Source organism: Nicotiana attenuata, unplaced genomic scaffold (assembly GCF_001879085.1).
Source record: "Nicotiana attenuata strain UT unplaced genomic scaffold, NIATTr2, whole genome shotgun sequence".
In the NCBI taxonomy this organism is placed as follows: domain Eukaryota; kingdom Viridiplantae; phylum Streptophyta; class Magnoliopsida; order Solanales; family Solanaceae; genus Nicotiana; species Nicotiana attenuata.
Window position 1 is genome coordinate 105,048 of NW_017672634.1, and position 16,169 is coordinate 121,216.

Consider the following 16,169-nt stretch of genomic DNA (forward strand, 5'->3'; position numbering starts at 1 on the left):
AAAATATTTTGCATGTTCATACTATTTGAAGCGTTTAAAAGTTTCAGTATCTAATTTTTTAAATATATGTAACTGAACTTACAATAGCAATGTCTCAAATATACAAATATTTAAATTAAAAAACTCATTTTCTTACAACTTTTTGAGTTGATGTTTTTTAATTCAACTCTCAAAGAATATAATTATCAAAACAATAGCAAATTATCTCCCTGAACTATTAAGCCATCAATTTTTTTTTTTTGGTTTCCCACCCGGTGTCCGGTACCCACATTGGGGCCCGATTAAATCCGGATTCACGCCGGGAAATTCCACATTAGGGGGTAAAACGCTCCCTAACAAAGGCGACTCCCATCAATAGTAACTCTTCAAAAGTACATAATATATTATTAATAAGTAAAATATTACCGGTTAATTAGATAAACTTGAAAATAACTTAAGTGCTCAATTAATTTCACAATTTCTTCAATTGAGTGCACGTTGATTGTTTTGTCAGTTAGATTTTCATACAAAAATATGTATAGTTCTTCCTATGCAGCTCACATCATTCGAGGTGGCTTAGATTAATAGCCGGTTTGGCCAAGCTTCTCAAAAGGCCAAAAGTATTTTTTTTCTTTTTAAAAGCACTTTTGTTTCCTAATTTGATGTGTTTGGCCAAGCTTTTTTGGGGAAAAAAAAAATACTNAAAGCAAAAAAAAAGTAGTTTCTTCCCAAAAGCATAAGCATAAGCAGTTTTAACTTTTCTTCTTACCAAAAACATCTTTAACAAAATATAGTATATACCAAAATAATGTTAAATCTAATACTTAGGATATTAATGTATAAGTATTTCTTCTTATTTTTAGGATAACTTTCTAATATATAGTGACTTTAGGGATGAATGCTTTTATATTTGTTGAATTATTTTTAATATATTTAAATAATATTAAAAGAATTAAAGTACTTTTTAATTTTATTTTCATATTTTACTTAAATAAAATGAAAAGATTTAATTATTGCCTGTAATAACAAATTTTTGAGATTATTTATTTACTTATAATATTAACTATTTCTATTCATGTCTTTATTCGTAATTTGCTACTTGAAAGCACTTTCTGAAAAGTTTGATCAAACACAAATTATTGCTCAAAAGTGCTTTTCAGAGTGATTAGCCAAACACAAACTGCTTCTCTCCAAAAGTGCTTTTTTAAAGCACTTCTCAAAATAAGTTGATTTCTCCGGCTTGGCCAAACATGCTATAATACTCAATCGCAAATTAGTTAGTGAAGTTGTACAAAAAATTTAGCACCATCAATGTATATAAGTGAAATTTTTTCTGTAAAATTCAATTGTGTAATTATTTTAATTGCATGATAAATAGGAAAGACACGTTTCAAAATTTTATATCCAAAACTTCCAGCTTTTCAACTTCCACAATCTTAAACCATCCTTCACCTATTTCGTTTTCAATGTTCCTCCTTCACTGATGAAGGATGTAAAAATCGTCCCATTCTTTTTACCCTCTTTTTTATCTTCTTTCCAATTCTCTCTAATTACTTTTTTGATTGTGACACCGCTCCTTTCACCCAATTTTTTATTATTAAATTATAGCAGTGATTAGCTTAGTGAATTTGTTGAGTTTTGTAGGTGACAATTTGTATTAATATATATTTTTGAGTTTGATTCCCTAAATTTCCATCTTTCATATGTTCAGAATTGGCAGCTTTTCATTGCCCTTGCGTATGGGTCAAAATCTGACCATCAAATGGATGTCATTAAAGGAAACGGTAAGAGGTCGACCAAACCATGATCGTGCCCACGAGGCGTAATGGCGACGAGTATCTCGGCAGCCATCAGAAGGCTTATACAACAGAATGTAACACTCGAGCGAGTGAGGAAGAAGTACGGCCATGAGAGGGCATGCTGGTTAAGAACAGTTGGGTAAAGGGAAAAATTGACAATATATATAAGGGATGCCAAGCATAAAGAGGGGGGACCGAGAAAAAAGGGAGAAAAGAAACAGAAGACATGAAGAGATCTCCAGGGGCAGAGAGAAGAAGCTTATGTTCTGGATTACAAACCTGTGCAATCCCCATTATTGAATCAATAAAGCTAGATCCCATGGTTATCAACAAGGATCACCAGCAGCATTCGTCCGTCTGAACATTGGAACAGTAACGAGAAAAATTCCCCACATGTGTCCTCTTTACATTTACAAATACGGAGCGATATGTAAAAGTTGTAAGCTTATCATTTACATTTAATGTCTTCCATTTACTCTTAGATATGTTGTATAAACTCAATCTCTTAGATAGGTTGTATAAACTCAATCTCTTGGATTTCACTCTTGGTGTTTAGATCTAGAATCGATTATATTTGTCTAAGATTTACCCTCTTTTCATCATTAATTGATTTAATCAAAGAGCTTAACACTTTTTGGTCAACTAATTTGGCGCCGTCTGTGGGGAATTTCTTAGCCAAATTCTTTAGTTTCCTTTAGATCTAGAACCAGCCTAGTATTACTTTCAGGCTATTAAAACCTCACCATCTCAGTGACAAAGCCAACCTAAAAAGAATGGTAGATAAGTTCTTGAAATAACCGTATCAATCTAGGTCAGATCCCTAGACAAAATAAAAACCATGACCAGTGTCCATACGAAACCCATGCCCCACCAGCAACGGTGGGCTCGGCGAGTCATGTGCATGGTTTAAATAGAACCACGATCACTATGTGCTTGGTATAACCACGATCCCATGCTGTGTATTCACCCTGTGTACCGACCTGTACTTCCACCCCTGGGGAAGGGATGATAACCTACTGCATGACCCCTTAGAAGATAAGGCATATCCGGCATTAATTTCATATCACACATGCTGGATGATTTATAAACAAAGCATGACATGTTTCCCTTATTGTGTACGCATATCGGACTGGGACTCGGCCTCGATGTCCCAACAGGTGAGGTAATCCCAACTCACAAGAAGTCTAGACGCAGTTAAATGGCAAAGCTAAACACGACTGCCAAGTCAGAAACCACTATTCGAGCACTAGGCGGAGCGAGTAACCCCACAACGCCGCTTCTCCTTTCACCGGTTTGTCAGGACGAGGTAACAAACAATTTCGTTGTAATTTATCTTCTCTTTTGTTGATTCAAAACAGGAACACAAGCACTCGCATAGGTACACGAACAAGGGACCAACGCTGCCAAAATACCCTCTGAAATGGTTCCGTAGCATACCACCTCGCAAGTAACGACGAAACAAAACCCTCTAAACCGCAGTGTATCACAAATAACGGAAATGGCTCGGTATAGATCAACTGTAAAAAAAAAAAAAAAAACTCCAGTTAAAGCAAAGTTAAGCAAGCTCGGACTCGCCCATAAAACACGCAGCATTCTCCAGTAGAAGCGAAGTTAAGCAAACTGGGACTCGCCCATAAAACACGCAACATTCTCCAATAGAAGCGAAGTTAAGCAAACTGGGACTCGCCCACAAAGCATGCAGCGTTCTCTAAATGAAAGCGAACCAGAACTTCCTTCGACGCACGCCTATACAACACAACGACAAGTAATGTTCCCCAATGGAATCACAACGGGTTACAATTTCGACCTTGCTCGAAATAACACCCATACGGCCATAGGCCTTCGGCAAGAAAGAAGTTCGATCTCGCTCGAATCTACAAAGGGTTACAATTTCGACCTTGCTCGAAATAACACCCTTACGGTCACTGGCCTTCGCCAAGAGGAAAGCTCGACCTTGCCCGAATCTACAAAGGGTTACAACTTCGACCTTGCTCGAAATAACACCCATACGGACATCGGCCTTCGCCAAGAAAGAAGTTCGACCTCGCTCGAATCTACAAAGGGTTACAATTTTGACCTTGCTCGAAATAACACTCATACGGCCACCGGCCTTCGTCAAGAGGAAAGCTCGACCTCGCTCGAATCTACAAAGGGTTACAACTTCGACCTTGCTCGAAATAACACCCATACGGCCATCGGCCTTCACCAAGAAAGAAGTTCGACCTCGCTCGAATCTACAAAGGGTTACAATTTTGACCTTGCTCGAAATAACACCCATACGGCCATCGGCCTTCGCCAAAAGAGAGTTCGACCTCGCTCGAATCTATAAAGGGTTACAATTTTGACATTGTTCGAAATAACACCCATACGGCCATCGGCCTCCACCAACAGAAGAGTTCGACCTCGCTCGATTTACAACTGGCTATAAATTTAACCTCGTTCGAATATATGTCAAAAATTGACCTCGCCCGAGGTTGGCGACTTCAAGTTCGACATCACCCAAACACGCAAATTCGAATTCACAATCAAAAGAGTCGGGGACTCATCATAGTGAAAATCAAAAGATACACAAATGAGGGCAAAACAACTGTTTTATTCAACTATACATGCGCGACAACCGCACCTTACAAAGGGCCGAAACGGGCCTTGGGAAAGGAAAGTAAACAACGAAAGAATAAAAAAAACTAAGTACATAGGATGTGGCAAAGGCCTCACTCCGCATCATCTCCGCCGCCGTTCCCCCCGATATTACCATCACCATCAGAAGGGAGCTCACCCCCGATATCAATGCCTTCCCCAGATTCCGGAGTCGTAGGGTCGTACCCACTTTCAAATTTCAGCAATCAGGCGCCCACCTGGAGAACAAGGGAATACATTTCAAATTTCAGCAGTCAGGCGCCCACCTAGAGAACAAGGGAATACATTTCAAATTTCAGCAATCAGGCGCCCACCTGGAGAACAAGGGAACACATTTCAAATTTCAGCAGTCAGGCGCCCACCTGGAGAACAAGGGAATACATTTCAAATTTCAGCAATCAGGCGCCCACCTGGAGACCAAGGGAATACATTTCAAGTGTCAGCAATCAGGCGCCCACCTGGAGAACAAGGGAATACATTTCAAGTTTCAGCAATCAGGCGCCCACCTGGAGAACAAGGGAATGCATTTTAAATTTCAGCAGTCAGGCGCCCACCTGGAGAACAAGGGAATACATTTCAAATTTCAGCAATCAGGCGCCCACCTAGAGAACAAGGGAATACATTTCAAATTTCAGCAGTCAGGCGCCCACCTGGAGAACAAGGGAATACATTTCAAGTTTCAGCAATCAGGCGCCCACCTGGAGAACAAGGGAATACATTTTCAAGTGTCAGCAATCAGGCGCCCACCTGGAGAACAAGGGAAGTACAATTCAAATTTTAGCTTTCAGATTTTTAGTAGTGTTTGGTAACATGATGCGCCCGGCCACCAAACTAGGGCAGAAAATTCTTTTCTTTTGTTGTTTGTCTATTTTTGAAATCAGGAGCCCGCCTGGAGGACAGAGGCATTTATTTTCAAGTTATTAGTAATCAGGAGCCCGCCTGGAGAACAGAGGCATTTATTTTCCAGTTTTTAGCAATCAGGAGCCCACTTGAAGAATAGAGGCATTTGTTTCAAGTTTTAGCAGTCAGGAGCCCACCTGGAGAACAAGGGATTTTTTCCAAGTTTTAGAAATCAGGAGCCNGTTTGAAACATGGCAAAACAAGCAAGGTTTGGGTTTGGCGAGAGTCGGGCGTGAAAGTATGAGACAACAAATGTAATAATTGATAATTGATTGGTTGGACAGACTAGGCTGGAATCCAATGCATGGCACGATCAATGGAATCAGCCTTTCCGCTCAGATAAGTCCTGTCCTTTTTCTCTTCATTACAACTCATTCGTTTTCATATTTTTGCTATCCTCAAAACCTTCGAGGTCATTGCATTTCATCCTCTTGAAGTCTGTCTATAAGATGTTTTAGTGTCAGTTCTATTCAAAACAACAGAAGAATGTCAAAGCTAACTACCAGCTTCCCAGCTAGATGGCACAACAAGGTGGGGACATGTCACAAGAGAGTAAAACATGAAGGACCAATGAAAATCAGTGGAATAATCAGATGGTTGTGAGGGAGAAGCAAGGTTCACAAGAAAGGAACAGAAACACTAAACAGTGATACGAGGTAAAACATGTGGGTCATCAAGATCAGAGGGTTGAAAGTCAATTGGGAAATCGTGACAGGTCAAAGCAAGTCCAAAGAAGCAAGTCAGAGCAAGGTCGGAATTGGGAGCATGGCCAGCAAGAATGCCAGCAGCTAACCACCATTTTACATTAACAAATTTTTCTTTGATTGGAACAGGAGCAGAAATTTTCTTTGTTGTTTATTTTGTTGAAGTCAGGCGCCCACCTGGAGAACAAGGGAATACATTTCAAATTTCAGCAGTCAGGCGCCCACCTAGAGAACAAGGGAATACATTTCAAATTTCAGCAATCAGGCGCCCACCTGGAGAACAAGGGAAGTACAATCCAAATTTTAGCTTTCAGATTTTTAGTAGTGTTTGGTAACATGATACGCCCGGCCACGAAACTAGGACAGAAAATTCTTTTCTTTTGTTGTTTGTCTATTTTTGAAATCAGGAGCCCGCCTGGAGGACAGAGGCATTTAGTTTCAAGTTATTAGTAATCAGGAGCCCGCCTGGAGAACAGAGGCATTTATTTTCAAGTTTTTAGCAATCAGGAGCCCACCTGAAGAACAGAGGCATTTGTTTCAAGTTTTAGCAATCAGAAGCCCCGCCTAGAGAACAGAGGCATTTTTTCCAAGTTTTAGCAATCAGGAGCCCGCCTGGAGAACAGAGGCATTCATTTTCAGATTTTTAGCAATCAGGAGCCCACCTGGAGAACAAGGGAATATTTCAAATTTCAGCAATCAGGAGCCCGCCTGGAGAACAAGGGAATACTTTTTAAGCGTCCGCAGTCAGGAGCCCACCTGGAAAACGGACACACGTTTCAAATAATAACAATCAGGCATCATTCGGAGGAATGGCAGCAATATCGCCAACCACAATGCAAGACAACAACAGGAATACCATCGGAAGATTACAAGACACAAATTCAAGGCAACACAAGAACAAGTTAGAAGACATAGATAGGACCCTCTTGTAATTCGTAGATCATAGCTTAGGCTAGCTTCTTTTTTATTTTAACACGGTGAAATAAGGAGGTCAGCGAGCAGTAGCAACAGCAACAGCAGTGAAATCACAGCTCCTGGTAGTCCCAGCTACCAAACCTTCCCGAACTACACTGACCTGATTCCTGTTTAGCCCAGGATATGTAGGAAACCTTTGAAGCAGGGTGCGGTCAACTCTTTCAAAAATGCTTCACACGGAATATGCAAACGGGCAAAAATCGCTCATTTCCGCTCACTTGTCTTTGCACGAAAACTCTTTGTGTTTTCGGGCAAAGAGGGGCAGCTGTGAGCACGTGATTTTTGCCCTAAGCAAATTATTTCCAAAAGTTTCGAATAATTGATTTCTTTATTATTTTTACAAATTTTCTGAATTTTTGTTAAATTCTTATGTTAATTGGTTGCATTTTTATTCATATGAAAATACAAAAAATATGCACTTGCATTTAGGGATTTAATTTCACAATTCTGGTATTAATTAGTTTTAGAACAAAATTTAAAGAAAATTGCAAAAAATAGTTTCTTTGCACTTTCAATTGTTAATTGTTGCATTTATCTTTAAATAAAGTTTTAAATAATTTTAGGAGTTTAAATAGTTTAATTAGGTCTTTGTTTTGTTTTAGCATTTTATAAAATCAGAAAAAAATATAAAATACAAAAATAAAAGCAAAACAAAAATGAAAAAGGGGGACAATTAAAATAAAAGGAAGTGGGGCTTGTTAAAGAAGACTAAATTGGGCCAAAATTGGCTTGGCCCAAATCAAAACCTCCTCAGACCCGCCTATTGAGCCCAAGACCCATCCCAATACCCGGTCCAGACCCCTCCCCTATGAAACGACGTCATTTCGCATCCAATTAATCTCAGCCGTCTATGATTGTTGATCTAACGGATGGGAAGTCAACAGCTTTTAATATATATATGTCTGAATGCACCCCACCCCCCCTCTCGTCTATCTCCTCCAAAACCCTAGAGACCGTCCCCTTCCGCCGCCTTCCACCGGCCGGAAATCGCCGTCGGCGACGGCGAAGCTCCAAACCACTCCAAAAATACACCCCTTATTCCTCTCGTCTTCCTCTTTCCAACCCCCAAAACCGCTTCCCCCAAATCCTAGCCAAACTTCTCGAATCCTCAATTGAAAATCCGACCAAAACGGTAACTCATCCAAAGCCAGCCAAATTAGCACCAAATCATCCCCTCTCTTCCCTCATCCCAAATTTCCACTTGGTTTCCGTCGAATATCTCTGGAATTTGTCAAATCGTTAATCTAGGGGGTTTTTCGAAATCAAGTCTGTTTGGAGACTCAAATGCTCGATTGACTGTTAGCTAATGTTACATGTTTATTTCAGACGAAATAAACACGCGACATTAACTGAAAGCCAAATTCGAAGATAGTCAGTCGAATGCTCAAAATTAGTAAGTTTTTGTTCGATTCTGTTTTGATTCTGTTCAATATGTGTTTCATCTTGCTCTTGTAATTATTCTTAGCTTTAGTTTAATTTTGTTTGATTGATTTAATCCTATCTTGTTAATTTTAGGTATTAGTTTAATTTTTCGTTTTGAATCCATCTTGATAAATGTTTGGTTTCAGTTTATGGTTCATTGTTATAGTCCTTAATCCTTTATTATCCGTCTTAGTCGATTCTGTTTAGGCATTGTTGATTTTAATTTTTGTTTTAATATTTGATTTGTTAATTTTAGTTAGTCTAGTTTAGTTTAGTCTAGTTTAATCAGTAATTATCATCGGTAATGCCTTAATTCAGTATTTGGTATTAATTAGCTGTTAGGTTTAGTTTAGTTTGGTTTGGTTATAGCTGATTTGGGCTCATTAAGACTAACTATGGTTAAAGCCTTAAATAAGATAAAAGTTTGTTTAGGTTAGTAATTTTAAGAGGGTTTCAGGGGTAGTTTAGGCATTGAAAAGGGTAGTTTAATCAGATTTGGTAATTGTTGAAATGAAGTAAGGATAGAATAAGAATTGTAATGGGTATAGACCCTTCTAAAGTGGGTTTTAGTATAGATTTCAATAAAATAGGTGTAGTTACTTGTGTAACAAGTCAAGAAACAAGGGGTAGAAAATAGAATTAAGATAGGGACTAATGGGTAAAGTGAAAATCTGAAATGGGACCCTAAGTTCACATATAACTAGGCATTCATTTGCCTTGTGCAACAAGTTTGGAGCTCTAGAAATTCCCCCAAAAAATATTCTTCAAGTTTTCATTAACAAAAATTCGAATCCAAACCCCTTTAGATCTTAGCTTTTCTTCAAAAATTCAAAAAAATAAAATAAAAAAGTCACAGAAAATCCCAAAATACTGTTACATTTAGTTCCTTAGATCATTTTCCAGTTTTTTAGCAACTGTCTCAAATTTCTAGCCTAGATAAATATAAAAAAATAGCATGAAATTCCTTGTGATCAGCTGTTGAAGTTTCAGAGTGTGTTTTGGGTGTATTTTCAACTTCGTTTGGTGTTATTCAAGCTACTTTGATTGGTTTTCTATCCAATTTGGTGTGAAACATCTACTGGGTTGGAGTTATTTCTGGTTGAGTTCGAGCTTGTGTTTGCTTAGTAAATTCTGGTTGCTGTTGTTGCTGTGCTGACCATTTCTCCCATTTGTTTTTGACCTTCAGGTACACATCTTGTATTTTCCAGGCTTTTGAAATGAAATGAAGTACTGATCAGGCCTCACTTATTGAATTCCTTTGTTTTTGACTTGTAATTGATTAGAACTCTATTTTTGTATGTAATCAAACTAAGGACTGTATAATTGGACTAAATATCTGGACTGTGTAATGGATTTGAATTCTGATTATGTCAATTCACATGTTAGCATCCAATGTTTAATTTCTGTAATCAAAACAGGGCGATGTTAGGCTGATATGATTGGACTGTTTCAATTTTTTTTTTAGTTCGTATCAATAGGACTGCATATTGCAGTTGTTTGCATGAACAAGTGTTAGTAGAATAATGTATCATACTAGCCTGATAGGTTGAAGTTGGAATGGAATAAGGACTTGAATATCTTGAGTTTGATATCCCTATATTATTAATAATCGCCTTAGTTTAGTCATCCCGACTCTATTTCTAATATTATTTGCATCAAGTATTGGATACAATTTGAACAACTTGAAATAAGTTCAGTAGTTCTTTTTTTCATTGAATTTGTTTAAGTTCCAGTTTTGATTGGGGGTCTATTAACGGATCAAGGCTTAGCAACCTATTTCTGAGTAATGTGGGCACCAGTTTCTACTGATGTGCAACCCCGCCCAGTTGTAATTAGCCCCTCCTCTGGGCCGGCGTTAGCCCTGAATGTTTAGTTGGCCTCTCAGGATCTGGGCTGATTTTAAGATTGAGGCCCGATGTGACGAACACCCAATCCACCATAGGTTCTGGTACGGGTTTTGGACCGTTCAGGCAAGTATTAATGAAATTAAATTGCGTTATAGAGATAGTCATTAATAGAAGAATTATAGTCCTTTTAGGATATCCTTTAAAATATTCGAGGTGCGTCGCGCCAAATAAAATCACAAATTGTGTGCCCCTTTTAATCATATTTAAAATATTTAGACCTCGGGAAGAGCCATTTAGCGAATTTCATGGCCTCCCACAAAGTTAATAATACGCTAGTTGCTTCAGGTCCGACATTTAATAATACTACCTTCCTAAACTCGGGTGTACATTTATGTGACCCAAATCTAAATCTCAACGGAGTCGAAATGCATCAAAAGCCACGGGTGCACTGGTGTAACGTGGTTCGAGATACATTTTCACGACGTTGCAATTCTTATTAAAAAGACATAAAATAAAAGCGGTTAAAATAAAAGGCACATAGGTTAGGATATGTTTTAAAATCAGATAAAAGCAAATACAACAGTTGAGCGACCGTGCTAGAACCACGGAATCCGGGAATGCCTAATACCTTCTCCCGGGTTAACAGAATTCCTTACTCGGAGTTCTGGTTCGCGGACTGTTAACAGAGTCATAATTTCCTCGGATCGGGATTCAACCGGTGACTTGGGACACCATTAATCTCCCAAGTGGCGACTCTAAATATTAATAATAGATCCCGTTCCGACTGTCCTTTAATTGGAAAAACTCCTTTACACCCTCGTAGGTGTAGGAAAAAGGAGGTGTGACAGCGGTCTTCGGAGCAGCCGGGCAAGGGGCACCGGCTGACGGAACGCGAGCGGAGGAGCCCTCGTCCTTCGCACCCTCCCTGTAAACAAAGAAAGATAATTATATAACGATAAGGCCAAACCGTGAGACAAAGAATAAAGAAAAACTGCAGCGGGTCGACTCACCAGTGAGAGGCTTACGCTCATATTTCTCATGGAAGGACGCCCACTCACGAATCCCCGTTGTATGGGGGAGAATCGCGCTCACCCACTTGCGGATATCGTCGACTAGCAGGGGAGGTAATCTCTCGGCTGCAAAAGCAAAAACAAGTCCTTAGCATCACCTAAAGGGGGGCGACCGACGGCCGCTGTAAGAAGAATCACAAAGTAAACAAAGGAAAACTTACGATGGAAGTTCCACGTCTCTGGAAACCCTGCCGAATCCGCCACATGGTGCTCCGTTCGCACATAGAAGTAGCTAGTCCAGAAGCGGCGATTAGCCTTATCGTCCATCTTTACCACCAGGCTCTTGGTTCCTCGATGGCACATATGGATCATTGTACTCCGAAGAAAATGAGGGGCAAAGATGTGAAGCATGTGCCCCAAGGAAATTCCTCGTCCGGCAAGCTCCGCGTACTTGATAAGCGTGAGAGAAGAGTTTGTACACGTGCGGAGATAGTTGAGCCGGGTACACTTCGTAGAAGAGGCATAAGTCTACCCCCAGAGAGGGGGGAGGAAGCGTGTACCCGATAACAAAAGGGTACGCGTAAAATGCGCAGTACCCCGGGCGGTGCAAATGTACAATGTCCTTCCCCGCCGCCGGTACCATTTCGATATGAGTTGGGATTCCCCACTTGGCCTTGAGCGCCATAATCGCCGCTTCATCCATGGTGGAAGGGAAAGGTTCCGGTTCGTCGTCGTCAGGGCTGTTAAAGTCAGTCCTTAATTTCCCTGGATGGGGTAGTATCTCATCCACTGTCGGAAACCCCTCATCTTCCGCCACCTCTGTTACCTCTTCAAGAAGGGGTACGTCATTTTCCGGCACCGGAGCTTCGACGAATCTATCGATCTGGGAAGAAGTACCATCCATTTGTCTGTCTTGATCGAAATAAACGAGAGTGATGAAGTAATAGAGAGAATGGTCATGTCAAATTTTGACGAAAGCAAAAGTATGAAATACTGAAGAAGGTGGAAGTTTGTAAAATCTCTCAGATAAATTGAAAAGCATAACAATCGAATGGTGAGTTCCCCCTATTTATAGGAACACAAATGTCCTGAGCGGGAAACCCGAGAGCCGCCAATCAACAAAAAACTAAAAGGGCACAGGAAACGATACGATGCCTGGGAAACATGCGCCATAATGACGCATAACGGGCATTCATGGAACCCTGAATCGACGTGACGATCCATCTCCGAACTGACGCAACGGTCCGGTAAGGTCCTTGAAGCATCCCGTCGCCACCTCGCCATAAGGAACCCGTCCTCGCGTGATGTCCAGATTTCTCCTAACTCTTGAATCAACAGGATCCGCCCATTGAGCTCGCCAAAAGATGACCACAACGGGCGGAGGGACTAACTGTATGAGTCAAAATCTGACCATCAAATGGATGTCATTAAAGGAAACGGTAAGAGGTCGACCAAGCCATGGTCGTGCCCACGAGGCATAACGGCGACGAGTATCTCGGCTGCTGCCGAGATCAGGCCATCAGAAGGCTTATACAGCAGAATGTAACACTCGGGCGAGTGAGGAAGAAGTACGGCCATGAGAGGGCACACTGGTTAAGAACCGTTGGGTAAAGGGGGAAATTGACAGTATATATAAGGGAGGCCAAGCAGAAAGAGGGTGGGCCGAGAAAAAAGGGAGAAAAGAAACATAAGACATGAAGAGGTCTCGAGGGACAGAGAGAAGAAGCTTATGTTCTGGATTACAAACATGTGCAATCCCCATTGTTGAATCAATAAAGCTAGATCCCATGGTTATCAACAAGGATCACCTTGTGTCCTCTTTACATTTACAAATACGGAACGATATGTAATTGTAAGCTTATCATTTATATTTAATGTCTTCCATTCACTCTTAGATATGTTGTATAAACTCAATCTCTTGGATTTCAACACTCATGGTGTTTAGATCTAGAATCGATTATATTTGTCTAAGATTTACCCTCTTTTCATCATTAATTGATTTAATCAAAGAGGTTAACACTTTTTGGTCAAACACCTTGTGATATTGATAAGCGGGAATTAAACATTAAATATTTTTATGGTATATTATCTATTCATATTTGTAAATTTTTAATTTACTTTGTTTGGCTTTATCAATTTCATGCTGCATTTGAAATAATGATCAAGGAAATAATATAGTATGCATTCTCATGTTATCGGTGTTGAATGTATATCTCTCATGTCTGACTCATAAATATTGTCTTTTTTTCGGCTAGGAGGAAGAAATGTTGAGAAAGTGTTTGCTACGTCGCTGAATATACTACTCGAAGGTGCTGAACATGATAAGTTTTATAATTACTCTTTTAAAGTAACTTGTCAAAGAGATTGTCTATGATGACGATTACTTCTTACCTTCTCTATATTTGGATCTCCGCAAAAAGTCCTTTGGGTTTTGTTTATTACTCAAAAACATGTTTCAATAATATCGTGTGATTATTCAACATATTATAAAAAATAACTTGGAATACACATATAGCGCACATGTTCAGAGACTAGTAAGAGTATAAGAAAATAACCACGCCAAAAGATTTAAGTTATGTAATCCTTCGAACCTAATTATTTTGAAAGCAATCAAAAACATTATCTGTTCATGAATTACAACATCATATTATTGGATTTGCTAGTTTTGCAAAGTTGTACTAGCTCTCCAACAGCTGCATCCATTTCTTCCTCTCTTTCCTTCTTCAAATTCTCACTGATTTCTCTAACTTTATTCCTTAGATTTTCCCCTGTTTTCTCACAAATTACACTTTTAACAATTTCTGCTACCTCTCCTCTGTGAACTTTACCTTCATCATCTCTAACAATCTCCACTGCGGCTCCAAGTTCCACAATCAACCTAGCATTTATTGGCTGATCAAGATGCATGGGCAAAGCTATAATAGGCACACCAAAATCTATACTTTCCATTACAGAATTCCAACCACAATGACTCACGAATCCTCCGGTATTCGGATGACTTAGAATTCTTAGTTGTGGTGCCCATCCATCCACAACCCTTCCCCTATCTCCAATTCTTTCAAGAAAACCTTTTGGTAATGCTTCTTCAACTCTAACTTCTTCACCCTTTGGAAATCTTACAACCCATATGAAGTTAACATTACTAAGTTCCAATCCTAAAGCTATTTCTTCCAAATCTTCCTTACTCAAGAAATACTGGCTTCCAAATGAGACAAATACAGTTGAATTCTCATATTTCTTTCCTAGCCAATCAATGAGATCATCTACCTCCCCATCATATTCATTTGTTGTTTCTTGAACTGGAGGACCAACTGGTACAATTTTCCATTGGATCAACTCGGTGAAGTAATCGATGTATTTAGCCTCTGTTGCCCTAGAGGTACTCATCAGTATTATCTTATTCATTGGTTCTTCTTCAGCGAAAGGGTCCTTATCATCAGGATCGTTCTCTTTAGCAGCTTTTTCAAGCATTTCTTCCCTTTGTTGTCGCTCAATTTTTCTCAAATAAAGAGCTGGAAAAGGAAATTCATTCCCCGGTTTTTTTACTGGATGCAAACGGTATGATAACATAGCTGCAGAAAAAGTCAAGAGCATGACTGCTGGAATGTTATATGAATTTGCAACTTCCTTAGCCCATGGCTGTAATATATCATAGATTAACATATTCGGTTTTAAATTTTCTAAGATTTTGTAAAAATTGGTTTTAGACATTTTAACGGCCTTTTTGAGGGTGGAATTGAGATGGGGTGGGATGCCGTTAGTTGTATGGTAACTAGGAGGAAGCTCAGGTAAATCTGGTAAATGAAATTCAACAAGTTGAATTGAAAGGGAAAATTTTTGGGGGATTTTTTTCTTGATAAAATTGAGATTCACAGGCGTAGAACAGAGGTATACGTAGAATCCCTTGTATGCAAGTTTCTTGGCAACAGTTAAATAAGGAGAGATATGACCATGAGCCAACCATGGAAACATCAGTACCCTTAAACTACTATGTTGTGTATCCATGAAAATTGAGAAGGATGATAAAAACAGATTAGCTATGGTTGTTTGCCTTTAATAAACAAAGGTAAATGGCTGCTAAAAAAGAATAGAAAATGAAAACTATATTTTTATGTCAATGTCAAACTGGCTTTTATGCAAACGTGATTGGAAAAAATATTCATAATACGTTTTCTTAGTGAAAGTGATGGGTCATTAGATCATTTCTAGGATTTTTTCTATCTTAAGATTTTTAGCCAAGTTTGATAAAATAAACTTTCAACCTTTTTATCTAGAAGACGATTAATTAATATGTTGTGTAACCAAGAAAAATGTGATATAGATTTAGATATAGGTGACAAGGATTTTGCAACTATAGGTATAGTAGAAGAATAATTTTGAGTTTGACTTTTTTTTTTTTTTTTAAAGTTCAACTCTCAAAGAATATAATCCGAAAGCTGTCCCTATTGTATTTTAGATGGAGTCATCTAAAGGGCTAAGAATCTTACCTTTACTTAGAGAAGGGTAGCGGTACCATGTTCTTCCGTGCTTGTAGGTTGACTCACCTATGCATCCCGACTAAGGTCTCACAAACGTGCACTTCCTTTATGCATCCAACCGCTTCACTAATATGAATAGGTTATACAGAAGGGTAGGTTGGTTATATACTCTTATGCCCCTTCCTTCTTCGAACCTTTTGGTATGTATTGTCCCCTAACTATAGATCATATCCACCAGACAAGAAACTCAGTTCCGCACTTCTGCTGAGTCGTCGGACTTATCCACCAAGGGATTCGTGGAATTTCTGCGTATTGCGTTGGGGGAAATCTATCAAAGCTAGGCAGATAGATAGACTCCTTTCCCGCTCCTAAGGGAGAGCAAGAAAAAAAATCAAATGATTGTTTTTTAACCAGCGCC

The 16,169-nt window shown here is 39.2% G+C and overlaps 1 protein-coding gene across 1 annotated transcript; it reads right to left on the bottom strand.

Moving 5' to 3' along the window:
* Positions 1 to 13,717: 13,717 nt before the first annotated feature.
* On the bottom strand, positions 13,718 to 15,372 carry LOC109213919 (beta-D-glucosyl crocetin beta-1,6-glucosyltransferase-like). The gene has a single exon (XM_019377760.1). It carries the CDS (start codon positions 15,276 to 15,278, stop codon positions 13,908 to 13,910), a length of 1,371 nt encoding a protein of 456 aa, XP_019233305.1. The 5' UTR covers positions 15,279 to 15,372; the 3' UTR covers positions 13,718 to 13,907.
* Positions 15,373 to 16,169: the final 797 nt, after the last annotated feature.

Bases quoted from the DNA above. Each gene is read 5' to 3' on its own strand.
- LOC109213919 (XM_019377760.1), bottom strand. From the start codon at position 15,278: ATGGATACACAACATAGTAGTTTAAGGGTACTGATGTTTCCATGGTTG.